At 44.9% G+C, this 15,599-nt stretch overlaps 1 protein-coding gene across 1 annotated transcript in view; it reads left to right on the top strand.

Moving 5' to 3' along the window:
* Positions 1-15,599, top strand: part of OXSR1 (oxidative stress responsive kinase 1) — an 82,557-nt gene that overhangs the window by 46,344 nt on the left and 20,614 nt on the right. Inside the window, exons 10-12 of the mRNA XM_006168966.2 lie at positions 5,604-5,713; positions 8,671-8,772; positions 15,296-15,429. Of these exons, the coding sequence (XP_006169028.1) occupies positions 5,604-5,713; positions 8,671-8,772; positions 15,296-15,429 (346 nt within the window). The remainder of the gene's footprint in view (positions 1-5,603; positions 5,714-8,670; positions 8,773-15,295; positions 15,430-15,599) is intronic.

Raw genomic sequence — 15,599 nt, 5'->3', positions numbered from 1 at the left:
TCTTTCCCTCCCCTTCCAAGCCTACTGGGATTCAGACACGAGGATCTTCCATGGCGACCTAAGTCCATCTCTTCCCTAACGCCTTACTTTCCACACCGTAGTTAGATTAAATTTTCACACTCTCACTCCATTCTCAACACATGAGTTTTTGGCATAGCAGTGTTGATACAAATATAATAAACGGAGTTCAACCTCACTAGCAATCTACTAAATATAAAGTAAGATCACATTGGAATAGCACTTGAAGTTGTTGGCCTAGCAGAACATCTGACAGTCCTAGTTGCTGGCATGGGTATAAAGCAAGGAAGAAACTTCGTGCTCTCATGGCGAGAGTATTAACTGGCACGACTATTTACTATTAGAAGTTGAAGATGTACCTCCTGTGAGACGCTGGCTCCTAAGTGGATGGCCTACAGGAACTCAGAACTGTGTGTTCGGAATCATTACATTTGAGACGGTCCTCGTGCCTTTCTTTAGTAGAATGGATAAACAAAGTGTGATTAATTTGTACACTGGAATACTATAAGGTTGTCTGGAAAGTCATGACATACTTTTCTCTGATTTCTTTTTTTAAAAGATTGGTTATTTTAATTTTATTGATTATTACTATTTTTCAATTTGACCAGAAAGAGAGAGAGGGAAAGTTAGAAAGCAAGCCACCAGGCCTGAGACTCGAACTGTGGTTGGCCGTGTGGGAATCCAGCACCACAGTCACCACGCCACCTGCCAGCCCCCTTTCTATGTTTTTCTGTGCAAAAATCGGTCATGACTTTTCCGATGACCCAAAATACAGTGAAGGAAAATGAATAGACCTGCAGCAACAAACAGCATTTCTAGGTTATAAAATCAGAGGGTGATGGACTGGACGTGGTGTCCTTGTCTAATGTGAAGGACGTCGAGGCCAGCCGTTGTCCAAACCAGGAATCGGGATCATCCTCGCTGCCTGTCTTCTCTCGCCTGTGTTTAGTCTCTCACCAGGTTTTGCCAACACGACCTCTTATAACACACTTTAAAAAAACTTAATTTTTTTTTTAAACAGGGCACATGTTTTCTCCAGAAAGAGAGGGAGAGAGAGAGAGGGAGGGAGGGAGAGAAGTACCTCCTGGGAGGATGACCATGCCGTAATCCCTTCGTCATTCTCCACTCAGGATTTGGGGCATACATGCCTAATGTGTTTTTCCGCCTGCTGGCTCTGGCCTCAGACGGCACAGGTGGCCTTGTGGGATCCAGCTGCCTTAACCACCATGCTACGTGCTGGTCCTTACCTCGCTTTTTAAATTATTTTTATTTTGATGCTTTTATTGTGGTAAATATTAAAGAACATAACATTTACCATTATAACTACTTTTAAGTGTGTGGCTTTGTTCCACTAAGTACATTGATACTGTTCAACCATTAACCACATCCATCTCCAGAATTAATGTATCTTCCTCAGCTAAGCCCCTGTACCCATTAAAGAATAACTCCACATTCCCACTCTTTCTTCACCTTTTTTTTTTAAGAGTTTTTTGTTTGTTTGTTTGTTTGGTTGTTTTTTGGCTGTAGGGCGTGTGCACTCACCAGAAAGACAGAACATGAGAAATCATCACCCCCCTCCCCCGGGGGGTATGGCCACGCCACAATCCCTTCTCCTCCATTCTCCTCTCAGGATTTTGGGCACACGTGCCTACCCGCCCAGCTTGAATTTAAGCCACGAGGTGCAGGACTCGAATCGTGCTCGACGACATGGGAGTCCAGCGACATAGCCTTTCCGCTAACTGCTGGTCCCCCACCATTCTGCTTTCTGTCTCTGAATTCCCCGACTCTTTAGTACTCATAAGTAAGATCATACATTATTGTCCTTCTGTGGTTGGTGTATTTTATTAGCATATTGTCTTCAGGGTTCCTCTGTCTCGCAGCATGAGCCAGAATTTTATTACATTTAATATACACACCACAGTTCGTTTGCATCCGTCACTGGGAATGTAGGCTGCCTGCATTTCATTGTTGGAGGGTCGCCATACAGTTTTCTGTGGCACCTGACCATCTTACCTTCTCACTAGCCACGTGCGAGGGATCTGTTTTCTCCATACCCTCGCCAACGCCTGGCATTCTCTGTGTTTTTTTAAAGTTTCTTTTGTGAGAGAGACAAACCCTCACGAGCACCTGGCTATGTGGTGGTCCCCTCCTTCCAGCTGTCTAGCTCGTCAGGGACTTGGGCACGTGGCCCCTGCGTGCTTCAGGTCCACCCAGGAGCTGAACTTGGGACTGGCCCTGTGCCTTCCAGCACGGGAGCGCGGAATGCCGCTGCTCGCACCACCACCGAGGCCGCACCTGGCTTCCTTGTTCGTTTTTTGCTTGTTTTGAGAGTAGCCATTCTAAAGGGTTTGCGATAATATACGTCTCTTTTTGGTTTAGATTTGTGCTTCTCTGATGACCCCCTGGTATTGAGTATATTTTCACATAGTTTTCACATGCAGTCACATGTGTTTCACATTTGTACGTCTTTAGAGCAATGTCTACTCAAATTCTGTGCCCGTTTAAAAACTTTATTTTAATTTGCATTTAATCACATGTGTCCTTACAGTGTATAGCGTTGCTTTTTCCAGCATGAATACCATGCACATCAGTCAAGACAAAGGCATTACTATATGCATTATCATCTGTAAATAGCTTTTCGTTTTTTTGTCAATTAAGAATACTTTTTTTTTCTCCTCCTGATCCCCTGTTACCTACCCCTGTATTACCCCACCCTTACTATCTCTAGTCCCCGTCATTGCCCTCAGCCCACTTTTGAATTAGGTTATTTTGCTGTTGTTGAATGATATGTTCTTGACATATTTTGGATATCAGTCCCTTACCAGATACATGAGTTGTAAATATTTTCTCCCAATCCATGTCTTTCACTTTGTTGAAACTGGCATAATTTTACAATTTTGATAAACTCCAGTTTATCTACTTCTGTTGCTTGAGATTTGGCGTTGTGTCTAAGAACTCATTGCCAAATCCAGTGTCATAAAGCTTTTATCTTAAGTTTTCTTCTGAGAGTTTTATAGCTTTGGGGCTTATAATGTTTTTCATTTATTATTATAGATAGCATTTATTATTGCATATTGTAATGACCACTTTTGATCCTATCATATAGTAGGAACCGAAGTCCATGTTGTGCTTTAATTGAAATTGTGTGCAAAAGGAGCTAAAATTATTTCTTTCATGTTCCAGCTACTCTTTCACATTTAAGTTACTCTTTCTTTTTAGTTGTCAATTTATTTATTTATAATTTAATTTAATTTAATTTAATTTAATTTAATTTATTAGAGAGATTTTTGCTACAGGGCATGTGTGCTTGCCAGAGGGGAGAGGGAGACTGAGAGACAGAAAGTGAGAAATCACTTCCCAGGGGGGATGGCCATGCTGCAATCCCTTCTCCTTTTAGAATCTTGGGCACGCACACACATGCACCCAGCATGAGTTTTATGCTGCCAGGTCCAGGACTCGAACCATGGTCAACTATGTGGGAGTGCAGCGATGTAATCCTTACTCCTTCTGCGGGTCCCCGACCTGATCTTTATTAAATTCTGGATTTAATCTCTAAATAATTTAAAGCTGCTTAAGAGTTTTTAGTATGTCTTTAGAATGTAAAAATCTCATCATTAAACCTAAGTAATATATTGTACATAATTGGTCAAGCCTTTATTTTATTTTAGTATTTTAAGGAATAGGTTTGTTCACTAGTCAAAACTCCTTGTACTTGTTGAGTGCTTAGTAATGTTCCAGACTATTCTAAGTACAGACAGCTCTCTCTATCTGCAGATTTTGCCTGAGTCTTTATTTAACATGTACAGAGTTTGGGAGGGGGTCATTATTTCTTAAATGTTCCAGTGTAACAACAGATGTTACCTAGCATTAACACTGCAGGAGGTGTTGTAAGTGATTTACAGATGATCTGAAGTATGTGGGAGTGTGCACAAGTTATCTGGAAATATCATGCAGTTTTATGGGAGAGATTCCATGTAAGGGGTTTTGGTGTTTATGATGGTTGGGAGAGTTCTGCAACCAATCCCCCGCAGATACCAAGGGATTGCTTTGTATTATTAATTCACTTACTCCTTGACAACAGCCTTACTAGCTGGGCACTGTCATCGCTCAGTTTTACAGAGGAAGTCGGCATGGAGGTGGGAAGTAGCCGTGCCCAGGTTCAGCTAGCTAACGGCTGAGCTGAGCGCTCTGAGTGTGCTTTTCCTCCTGGAATGCACTTTAAAGTGTTCCTTTTCTGTGGTTACAAAAGGCAGAATAGGCCCAGCTGCTGTGGCACAGAATAATACAGTGCCATGCAGGGATGGGGACACATGACCAAATACAGGTTTGGAGGTCTGGGTCAGGTGAGAACACCTGGGGTGCATGCATGCACCCCCTAAGATCCCGAGGAGCCAGAAGGCTGGGGAACAGGGATTGTGGTGTGAAGAAATATTTCAAGGGTGTGTGTGTGCATGCGTGTGATTCGGGAACAGGGATTGTGGTGTGAAGAAATATTTTGAGGGTGTGTGTGTGCGTGCGTGTGATTTTCACCTCTAGACACAAAGAACAGAACAGGGCCAGGTGATACCTATGAGAGGTCCTGGGCAGTGTCATGGGACTTTTCCGTGTATAGCAGGTGTACACGGTGTGCCCACAATCCAGGCTGCTCATCCTAGGGTGGATCGTGACATGAGGACCCTGCTGGGGCTGCAGTGTCTCTGTCCCTGTCTCTCTCATAAAATTAATTACAAATAAAACCAAAACAAATGGAACTTTACAGAAAATTGTTATAAGGCACGTGCTCTCACTAGAGAGAGACAGAGAGAAAGAAAGACAGTGAGAAAGCACTCCTTGGAGGGATGGCCCTGCCAGTCTCCTCCCCTCCAGTTGCTGCCTCCAGGACTTGAACCAGACCGTTGGCCACGGGCGATCCAGCGCCTTAACTACCGTGCTACTTAGCTGATCCTGAAACAACATTTTGAAGTTCCCAAATACTTGCCAGTTTAGGAACATCAGTTGCATTTTTTATTTCTTCTTAAAATATAGAGCCACTTTGCAGAGTGCTCTGAAATAGAAAGCAAGAGAGGAGTTAGAAATGGTTTATAGGGGCCGGCAGGTGACATGGTGGTTAAAGATGCCGGATTCCCACATGGCTAACTGCGGTTCAAGTCCCGGACCTTAAACTCATGCCAGGCATGTGTGCATGCATGCCCCATATCCCAAGAGGATAATGGAGATGGGAATGCGGCATGGCCATCCCTGCTGGGGGTTGATTTCTCACTTTCTGTCTCTGTCTCTCCTGTAATCACATGCGCCCTATAGCAAAAATCTCTCTGAAAAAAAACAAAAGTGAATGAGTGAATCTGTTTAGTGCCACCTAGAATGGATTAGAGCAGGGAAGAAAATCAGAGGACTTGATCTTGTGCGAGGATGGCAAAGAATGGAGTGAGGGACCCATTAAGCTGTGCTTAGTGAAGACGTTCAGCGAAAAGAAGCCATCGTGCTGTGTCTTCCTTATATAAACAATGCTGACCGCTTCACATTACTCTCCCACCCCGTTTTATAATTCCTGTGTCTCTAATTCCTTGTGTCGTTTCCTATTTCAGACTTCGGGGTCAGTGCCTTTTTGGCGACGGGTGGTGATATTACCCGGAATAAAGTGAGGAAGACCTTCGTTGGCACTCCTTGCTGGATGGCACCTGAGGTCATGGAGCAGGTACTGTGTCTTCCGTCGTACTAAAATGGTTCGGGCTTCATCATGAAATCAGAAGGAAACTTAGTAGTGTTTGCTTCCTTTTGGTCTAGCAGCTTAGCTTGGGGAAATACATCTGTGTTTCTCGGTAAGGCTGTAGTCCACCCTTAAAAAAAATAAGAATAAAAATATCCTCTAGAACTTTACAAAGGACATAGGAAACTCAGGATTTATACCCAAGACACTCTAAGGAATGATACAGTCAAGATTGTTTTAATACCTCCCTCAGGAGTGATTGTGTAAGCTTATCTTTAACCTGTAATCTTGTTGCTGGTTTCCAGAAGGATTCTTATTCCTTATCTCACCCATCCTCTGGTGGCAACTATTGGCCGTTCCAACTTGGTTCCCTTCCTCAGTTGCCAGAGCGCCATCTCCTCAGTCCTCTGCCGACCGGGGCGTTTCTCTGACTGCTTCTCTAGCTCTCCTTCAACTCCGTTTCCCAGGACCTGGTTCTGGAGCTCTTCTCTTCGCTAACTGGACATAGTCACTAGATGTTCCCATCCGTGCTTCCATTCTTTAGTGATTAATAAATTGTATCCAGTCCAGTCTTGATTTCTAAACCTCCAGATAGTTCCACCCCTGTGGATGCTTTATGTAAATATCTTTGGAGGTATATTAAACTCAGTATGTTAAAAACAGAACGAACTCTCTCCTCCGTTTTAGCCACCTGTATTCATCCTGTTGGTCAGGGTTATGGGGACGACTGAACACCAGACAGATGAGGTTGAGGGTAGTTGACTAGTCACATACACACGGCCAGAGGAGGAGGGTGTTCTCTGCTGTGTGAGGCCACGTGGGGTTATATACGTGGGAACAGAAAAAACCAAGCAGGGGCCATGGGAGACAACCTTTGGGTTCCACGGGATTGAGATGCCCCTTGGTTTTCTTGGATGTGATTGGCTGGCAGGGAGCCGAAACCTACTCAGGGACAAGCAGTAACTGTTCCTAGTCCTTTTGATGAGGAGGGTTGTTGGGCTAGCGGGGATTGTCCCACAGCAGGGTGGGGAGGAGGACTTGTACTCTGTCAGGAGAGGCCCTGCTGTTTTACCAGACAGCAAGGCAGACCACACTGCCTTGACCACACTTGACGGTAGAGCTTGTCCCGCACACTCCCAAAAGCCATTTCTCCTCCTCTGTTTCTTGGAATAGAAAATTAAAATTTATAACCATCTAATGTACCAATGACAGTATAAAAGATAAATTTGGCAACATATTCTCACCAGTGACTAAAAATACTCATGGTCTTTGTAACTTTTATTCATTAGAGAAATTAAGGTGATAAAATAATACAATGTAGAACCTTTGGAAAACAAAAGACTTACCCCCCCCCATTGTAAAACATTTTGTTCTATTTTTTTTCTAGTGTTTTTTAAAAAGACTGTGGGTAATGGTGTCAGAACTTAGGAACAGTTTTGTAATTTTTTCTCTGTTGGTGTTTTATCACAGTGGTTTTCCATATTTCGTGTAGAGTTCAGAAACATGCTCGGGACCAGCAGGTGGTGTGGTGGTTAAGGTGCTGGACACTCCATTCTTTAGTGATTAATAAATTGTATCCAGTCCAGTCTTGATTTCTAAACCTCCAGATAGTTCCACCCCTGTGGATGCTTTATGTAAATATCTTTGGAGGTATATTAAACTCAGTATGTTAAAAACAGAACGAACTCTCTCCTCCGTTTTAGCCACCTGTATTCATCCTGTTGGTCAGGGTTATGGGGACGACTGAACACCAGACAGATGAGGTTGAGGGTAGTTGACTAGTCACATACACACGGCCAGAGGAGGAGGGTGTTCTCTGCTGTGTGAGGCCACGTGGGGTTATATACGTGGGAACAGAAAAAACCAAGCAGGGGCCATGGGAGACAACCTTTGGGTTCCACGGGATTGAGATGCCCCTTGGTTTTCTTGGATGTGATTGGCTGGCAGGGAGCCGAAACCTACTCAGGGACAAGCAGTAACTGTTCCTAGTCCTTTTGATGAGGAGGGTTGTTGGGCTAGCGGGGATTGTCCCACAGCAGGGTGGGGAGGAGGACTTGTACTCTGTCAGGAGAGGCCCTGCTGTTTTACCAGACAGCAAGGCAGACCACACTGCCTTGACCACACTTGACGGTAGAGCTTGTCCCGCACACTCCCAAAAGCCATTTCTCCTCCTCTGTTTCTTGGAATAGAAAATTAAAATTTATAACCATCTAATGTACCAATGACAGTATAAAAGATAAATTTGGCAACATATTCTCACCAGTGACTAAAAATACTCATGGTCTTTGTAACTTTTATTCATTAGAGAAATTAAGGTGATAAAATAATACAATGTAGAACCTTTGGAAAACAAAAGACTTACCCCCCCCCATTGTAAAACATTTTGTTCTATTTTTTTTCTAGTGTTTTTTAAAAAGACTGTGGGTAATGGTGTCAGAACTTAGGAACAGTTTTGTAATTTTTTCTCTGTTGGTGTTTTATCACAGTGGTTTTCCATATTTCGTGTAGAGTTCAGAAACATGCTCGGGACCAGCAGGTGGTGTGGTGGTTAAGGTGCTGGACACTCCCACATGGTCAACCATGGTTCAAGTCCTGGACCTGGTGGCTTGTTTTCTCACTTTCCCTCTTTCTCTCTGTGGGTCTCTCTTTGGTCAAATTAAAATAAGATGAATGAATAAATAACATTAAATAAATAAAAATTAAAAAAAAAAACATCCTTTTTAGTTGACTGTGCCACACTTAACAATTTCCCCAGCGTTGGTGAGCATTCAGGTTGCCTCTTTTTTTGTTGTTGTTATCAGATACTTTAGCTTTTGCCTACTTGAGGTTCCTCTGTTGGTTTAAAGCTCGTGAACGCTTTCATTCTTCTTGAGACGTAGTAGATGTACTTTTTAAAAGAACTTCAGCTGGTAAAAGTCATCTCTGCACACTACTGTTTTCCGCAGGTTCGAGGTTATGATTTCAAGGCTGATATCTGGAGCTTTGGGATCACAGCGATTGAACTGGCCACAGGAGCAGCTCCGTACCATAAGTACCCGCCAATGAAGGTGAGGCTCACACTCGGAATACCGCCAAGGCCAAGTTCCTTTTCAGGACCACGCTTCATTTGTCATTCTTGCCCATAATGATTTTTTCTCCACTTTTTTTTTTTCCAAGAGAGAGATTTTTGCTATGGGGCTTGTGTGCTGGCCAGAGAGACAGAAAGTGAGAAATCCCCCCCCCCCCCCCGGGGAGATGGCCACACCATAATCCTTTCTCCTCCAGTCTCCTCTCGGGATTTTGGGCAAGCATGCACACATACCCAGCATGAGTTTTAAGCCGTCAGACTTAAAACTACTTGAGAGTCCAGCGACATCTTCTGGTCCCCCAATTTTTTTTATATTGGTAAAATACACATAAAATTTATCATCTTAACTACCTTCTAAAAAGGAATTCTTTAATTTTATTTATTATTATTATTGTTTAAGTTGTTATAGGGCACATGTACTCACCAAAGGGAGGCAGAGAGAGACAGAGAGAAAGAGAAAGTGAGAAAGCAAGTCGCCAGGTCTAGGACTCGAACCGCGGTTGGCCACGTGGGAGTCCAGTGCCTTTACCCACTGCACAACATGCTGGTCCCCTATGTTAACTACTTTTAAATGTATAGCTCAATGGTATTAAATGCATTTTTAATATTATACAGCTACCACCACCATCCATTTCCAAATCCCTTTCACCTGCCATGTTGTAATAAAACCAATTGTTAAGTATAGACCTTGTTATATACCACGTCTTACCAGACTGACACTCATGCCCATTTTACGATAACGTCCAGTTCCCCCTCCCAGCCCTTGGCAACCACTGGTCTCTCTTCTGTCTCTCTGACGTTCGATTCTCTAAGTACCTCATGTAAGTGGAGGCACACAGTATTTGTCTTTGTGTGACTGGATTATTTCACTTACCGTAATGTTCTCAAGGCGCGTGTGTGCTGTAGCCTATTAAAGAATTTTTCTTTTTTAACGGTGGTAATATTTCGCTGTGTGGATGTACCGTATTTATCTGTTAATAGAGGGATCCCCAACCGCTGACCGGTGCTGGTAAATGGCCTGCTGGGTACAGGTCTGTGGCCTCTTAGTATTTCCTCTCTCGGCCAGAGTGGGAGATGGGTGGCACCATGGGAGGGGAGCGGTGAGCTGGGGAGCCGGGCTTGTCCGTGTTTGCAGCGACTCCCAGTCCCCGTCGCTCACATTGCCGCCTGGGCTCACCTCCTTTGGGATCAGCAGCAGTATAGGATTCTCACGGGAGAGTGATCCTGCCGTGTGATTGCTGCGTTGACTGTTGCACTGTGGTCGTACTGGAAATGGGGTGCACGGTGGCGTGGTATGTGAGTCGTCCCGAGACCAAGCCCTCCCAGCTCCCAGCGGTGGAGCAGTTGTCATCCACAAGGCTGGTCCCCGGTGCTGGGAAGGTTGGGGACTGTTGTATGAATACATCTACTGACACGCGTGCTGCTGTCGTGCGTTAGCTCTTTTGAATAGTGCCGCTAAGAGCTGTGGGTACACAGTCTTTCCGAGACTCTGCTGTTAATTCTGTTGGTTATATGCCATCAAGAGGGATCGCTGGATTGTATGATCATTGTATTTTTAACTTTTAATTTTAAGACAGAGTCCGACTGCCGCAATCTCCCTGCCTCAGTCTTCCAAGTAGGGAGAGTCTGAATAGGGACCTAGCAGACTCCATTATGTCTGGCTCTTTCTTAAACAGCGTCTTGCTTTGGTGCCCCAAGCAGCCTTGAACCAGTCCTCCTACTGTGCCTCGGCCTCCCGGGTCCCTGGGATTGCAGGTGATGCCGTCCCGCTTGGTCTTTAGTGTGCTCTGGGAACCAGGCCTGAGCCTTGTGAGGCCCAGCCTGTGAGGTGCAGCGTCTGAGCAGTGTGCGCCCCAGCAGTACCCGGAGGTCTCAGTTCCTCCACGTCCTTGCCAACATTCATTGCTTTTCGATAGAAGCCATCCCAACTGGGGTGAAGTGGTATCTCATTATAGCCTGTTTTTGTTGTTGATATTCAGTGACCTTAATTGGCTTTATTTGTGGTTCTAAAATCAGGCAGTGCAATAAATTGTCCCTTCCTTATTTTTTTAATTTGCATTTCCCAGTAATTAGCGATGTTGGGCATTTTTTCCACACTAATTGACCATATGTGTGTTTTCTTTAGAAAAATGTTTGTGCAAGTCCTTTGCTCATTTTTAATCAGGTTGTTTTTTTTTCTTTCTTTTTTTTTTTTTTTTACTGAGATTTGGGAGTTCCCTGTATATGCTAGATATTAATCTCTTCAGATACATGATTTGCAAAATTTTTTTGTATTCTGTAGGTTGCCTTTTTACTCTGATGATGAGTAAAATGAATCTTTTTTTTGGAGATTTTTTGCTATAGGGCATGTGCATTTGCCGGAGAGACAGAGACAGACAGAAAGCTAGAAATCACACACACACACACACACACACACATAGCCGGGGAGGGGATGGCCACCCTGTTTTCCTCTTAGGATCTTGGGCAGACACTCACACCTGCCTGGTGTGAGTTTTAAGCCACCGGGGTCTGGGACTCGAACCATGGTCCACAACATGGGCGTCCAGCGATGTAACCATTATGCCATCTGCAGGTGCCCAAAATTAATCTTTTGATAAACAAATTTTTTTGGGGTCATAAAGTCTAAATTTTCTGCTTTTTCTTTTGCTTCCTATGGCATTGGTGTCATATCCAAAAAAACATTGGGAAATCTATTATTGTGAAGCACTTGCCGTATGTGTTAAGAGTTTTGCTGTTTTAGGTCTTACATGTAGGTTTTGATACATTTTGAGCTCATTTTATCATTAGGAAAGAGTTAAGCTGCTTTCTCTTTTTTTTTTTAAGAGGTTTTTGCTATAGGGCACGTGTGCTCACGAGAAAGACAGAGAGAGACAGAGAGACAGAAAGTAAGAAATCACCCCCCAGGGGGGATGGCCACGCTGCAGTTCCTTCTCCTCCATTCTCCTCTCGGGAACTTGGGCTCGCATGTACACGCACCCAGCGTGAGTTTAAGTCACCGGGTCCGGGACTCGAACCACGATCGACTACATGGGAGTCCAGCGACATAACCATATCGTCATCTGCTGGTCCCATCATTTTCTAATTTGCCTTTTGGTTCACTTCTTTGTGCCATTGCTTAAGAGTGTGTTGCTTAATTTTTACAGACTTTTGAATTTTCCACTTTTCTGTTACTGATTCCCTGAATTCATGTCCTTGTGGTCAGAGAAGATCGTTTCTATGCTATCTGTACTTTTAAATCTATTGAGAGTGAATTTGTGGCCTAACACAGGGCCTAAGCTTGAAAAACACCCCATGTGTATGCACTTGGGAAGAACGCGTGTGCTGTCCGCGGGCCACGTGTTCTTCATGTGTCTGTCAGATCTTGCAGGCCTCGATGTTCAAGTCCTCTGTTTCTGTCCGCTTCTTCTCTCCGTTGTTGAGATGGGTATCGAAGTCTCCAGCTACTATAGGACTGATTCTGCTTTAAGTTTTTAGTTTTTGCCTCATATGTTTTGTGGTCAGCCACTATGTGTGTACCTGTGTATAATAATTATACCTTCTTGATATATTCAAATTTTTATTAATACAGGTTGAGTATACCTTATCTGAAATGCTTGAGACCAGAAGTGTTCAGATTTTGGATATTTTTGGAATTTGGAATATTTGCATATATGTAATGAGATATCTTGGGGATGCGACCCATGTCTAAACACGAAATTCATTTATGTTTCATATACACCATATACACAAAGCCCGAAGGTAATTGTATACAGTAATTTCGTTTTGTATCATTTTGACCGCAACTTGTCACATAAAGTCTGATGTGGAATTTTCTACTTGTGGTGTCGTGTTGGGGCTCCAGAAGTCTTGGATTTGGAACATTTGGGAGTTTAGGTTTTCAGATTAGGGATGCTCAACCTGTATGCAATGCCCTTCTCTGTTCTATTTTTTTTTTTTTTTTTAGTTCATTTCTTTTATGAACAAGAGACACAGAGAGAGAGAGAGCCCCCCTCCTCCCCACCAGGGTCTGGACACTGAGCTTCTCCCTCCCCGCCAGCCCCAACCGTGGGCTCATGCGTTGTATGTGTACCCAGGGAGGTTTCTGAACGCGAACCAGTGGCCTTCCCACGCGGGCCGGGCTGTTACTGCTCTGCCGCCACCTGCCTCCCTTGTTGCTTGTTTGACTTAACGTCTGTGTGGCCTGTCATTAGTGTAACCCCTCACCCCTGCTTTCTTTGGTCACCGTTCCCTTTGCGGTCACAGGTTGGCAGTTTGGTGCAAGAGGCCGAGCCCGGACGGGCTTTTGCCATGCCTCCTCCACCGCTTAGTCGCGCTTAGCTTTCGGTTTACAGTGCCAGTTGTGTGACTTTCTTTCACTTGAACACCTAGAGGCCACTGAGGGGTTATTTGGCCTGATTTCAAGATTGTTGCAGCCCAGGAAGTAGGGGGGCCTGAGCAGAGGCAAGGAAACAGGAGTGGCCGGTCGGTGAGCCGTTAGATGAACTATGTATTGACTGCGTTTGACATCTTCTGTGGCTGCCATTTAGCTCCCAAACAGTCGGAATGGTAACACCAAAGGTGACTCACCACGCGGTCTGCACTGGCGCCATTGCAGAGATAAGCCCTGTGCACAGAAGGCGGGCCGGCGTGAGTCCTCGCCCTGGCAGCTGGGGTGCTCAGCAGGCCTGATGGGGTGGGGAAGTGGAGGGGAGAGGATCGCAGTGTGCCCGTGCCCCAGTGGGGACTCCTTTCTCACTCTCTAATGAGCACACGTGCCCTCTGCTAATTCATTAATAATAAAAGCATTAATCACGGACAGTCGCAGTAATAGATGCGATAATGAAAAGGTTTGAAACGTTGTGAGAATTACCAAAATGTGGCAGAGCAAACCGACAGATAAGTGAGGGTGCGCGTCGGAAGGTGGCCCTGAGACGCGCTCTGGTCGGGTCGCCAAGACGGCAGTCGGTAAGCAGTGGGAGGGAGACAGAAGGAGCCGCCCGGGTGGCTGGCCACACCACCGTTGTCCTCGTTATCGCCTTTTGGGATTTGGGACACGCACATGTGCATGCCTGGCGTGGTGTTTAAGCCACCAGGTCTGGGATTTCAGCCACACGGTTGGCCATGTGGGTTCCAGCCGCTCTAACCACCATGCTGCTGGCTGGCCCTCACTTACCTCTTTTATGCATCGTGTACCCCAAACCCTAAACCAATAATTCTTTGAAATGTATCCGTTTCTTTGTTTTTTCTTTATTTTTTTAAATTAAGTTTTTTAGTTTTTTACTATAGAGCATGTGTGCTTGCCAGAGTGAGAAAGAGAGAGAGAAAAAAAAAAGTGAGAAATCTTCCACTGGGGGATGGCCACACCACAGTTCCTCCTCCTCCAGTCTCTTCTTAGGATTTTGGGGATGCACGTACACGCACCCAGCACGTTCCTCAAGCTGCTGGGTCCAGGACCCGAACTGTACTCAGCCACGTGGAGTCCAGCCACCTTAACCACCATGCCGTGGACTGGCCCGGCACCTACTTCCATATAAAATTCGAAACGGTGTAAAGACACGCGTCACCCCATCACACCATGTAAATATACCCTTCGTTCTTCTCGCCTCTGTGTATGAGGTGGACAGTGATCAGGACCGCCCGTGCTGCCCCGGAGGCGGGAAGAGTGTCCCTGACAAAGGCAGGCGTAGCTTGATTATGAGGACCTCCGTGCCGAGTCCTGTGATGGAAGTTTCTCTGAGGACTTCCGGGGGGAGAAGGCCACAGTGTAAGAGGTCGAAGAAAAGTAGGGCCGTGGGTAGGTAACGTCAGCAAGGTCACATTCTTAATTTTTCTTTTTTTTCTTTTCTAATGGTAGTTTGGCATAAGAATTCAGACAGGGGACATGAAGAAGCAAAGGATTCTAGCTAAAAAACTGCTGGTATAATGGCACGGTTTCCGGGAAGTCAGCCAGCCGTAACGTGTCATTTATGTGGAAAACACAGACTAGCTGTGGGTTCTACACTACTGATCTAGATAGGAACTTCGAGAAAACTGTTATAGTCCATCGTGTTGATAATAACAGAAATACCTCAGTATATCTGGGTAGTTCACCAAGGCCACAGGTTTACTGAGCTCACAGGTTAGAGGCCAGAGGTCAGGGGTCTCATCTGGGGAGGGCCTTCTCGGTGGTGGATGCAGGGCAGAGGTATCACATGGCAAATGAGAGCGAGCAGAAACCGTGTCTGAGTCCGGGTCTCTGTTCTGACGTCACTCCCTTCCCTTAGCCCTTTCCTTGTAAACCCACCTGCATCCGGTCGGGAGCCCAGCGTGCTGGTGTGAGTCGGTTACGTCCCTGCCCTCCTCCTGTCTGCACAGTGGGCTACCACGTTTTAACATGGGAATTCCCAGGGGCACGTTTAAGCCACAGCAAAACTAAAATCTGCGCGTGTGCTGGGAGTGCTTGCCTGGATTGAAACAGCTTGATGTTGCAGTAGACTGAGCTGCCCTCTGTCCTCGGCTTTACCCTGCCCTGAACATGCTTGCAGGTGTTAATGCTGACACTGCAGAACGATCCTCCTTCTTTGGAAACCGGTGTTCAAGATAAAGAAATGCTGAAAAAATACGGAAAATCATTTAGGAAAATGATTTCATTGTGCCTTCAAAAAGATCCAGAGAAAAGGTAAGCTATAAGATAAACTTGCCTCTATTCAAAACAAGATTTTGCACAGTTGAGTTAAAAACTGAGATTTGACTAAATTTGGGGGATATACTACTGTTAGCCACTGTTTTTGTTGTTTTTTTTTTTTTTTTTTTTTTTTTAATTTTTCTTAAAGGGGCTTGGGGTTAACC

This window comes from Tupaia chinensis, unplaced genomic scaffold, assembly GCF_000334495.1.
Source record: "Tupaia chinensis unplaced genomic scaffold, TupChi_1.0 Scaffold146584_1, whole genome shotgun sequence".
Taxonomy (NCBI): Eukaryota; Metazoa; Chordata; class Mammalia; order Scandentia; family Tupaiidae; genus Tupaia; species Tupaia belangeri.
The sequence above is the reverse complement of the archived record's forward strand: the minus strand, read 5'-3'. Positions and strand labels throughout refer to the sequence as shown.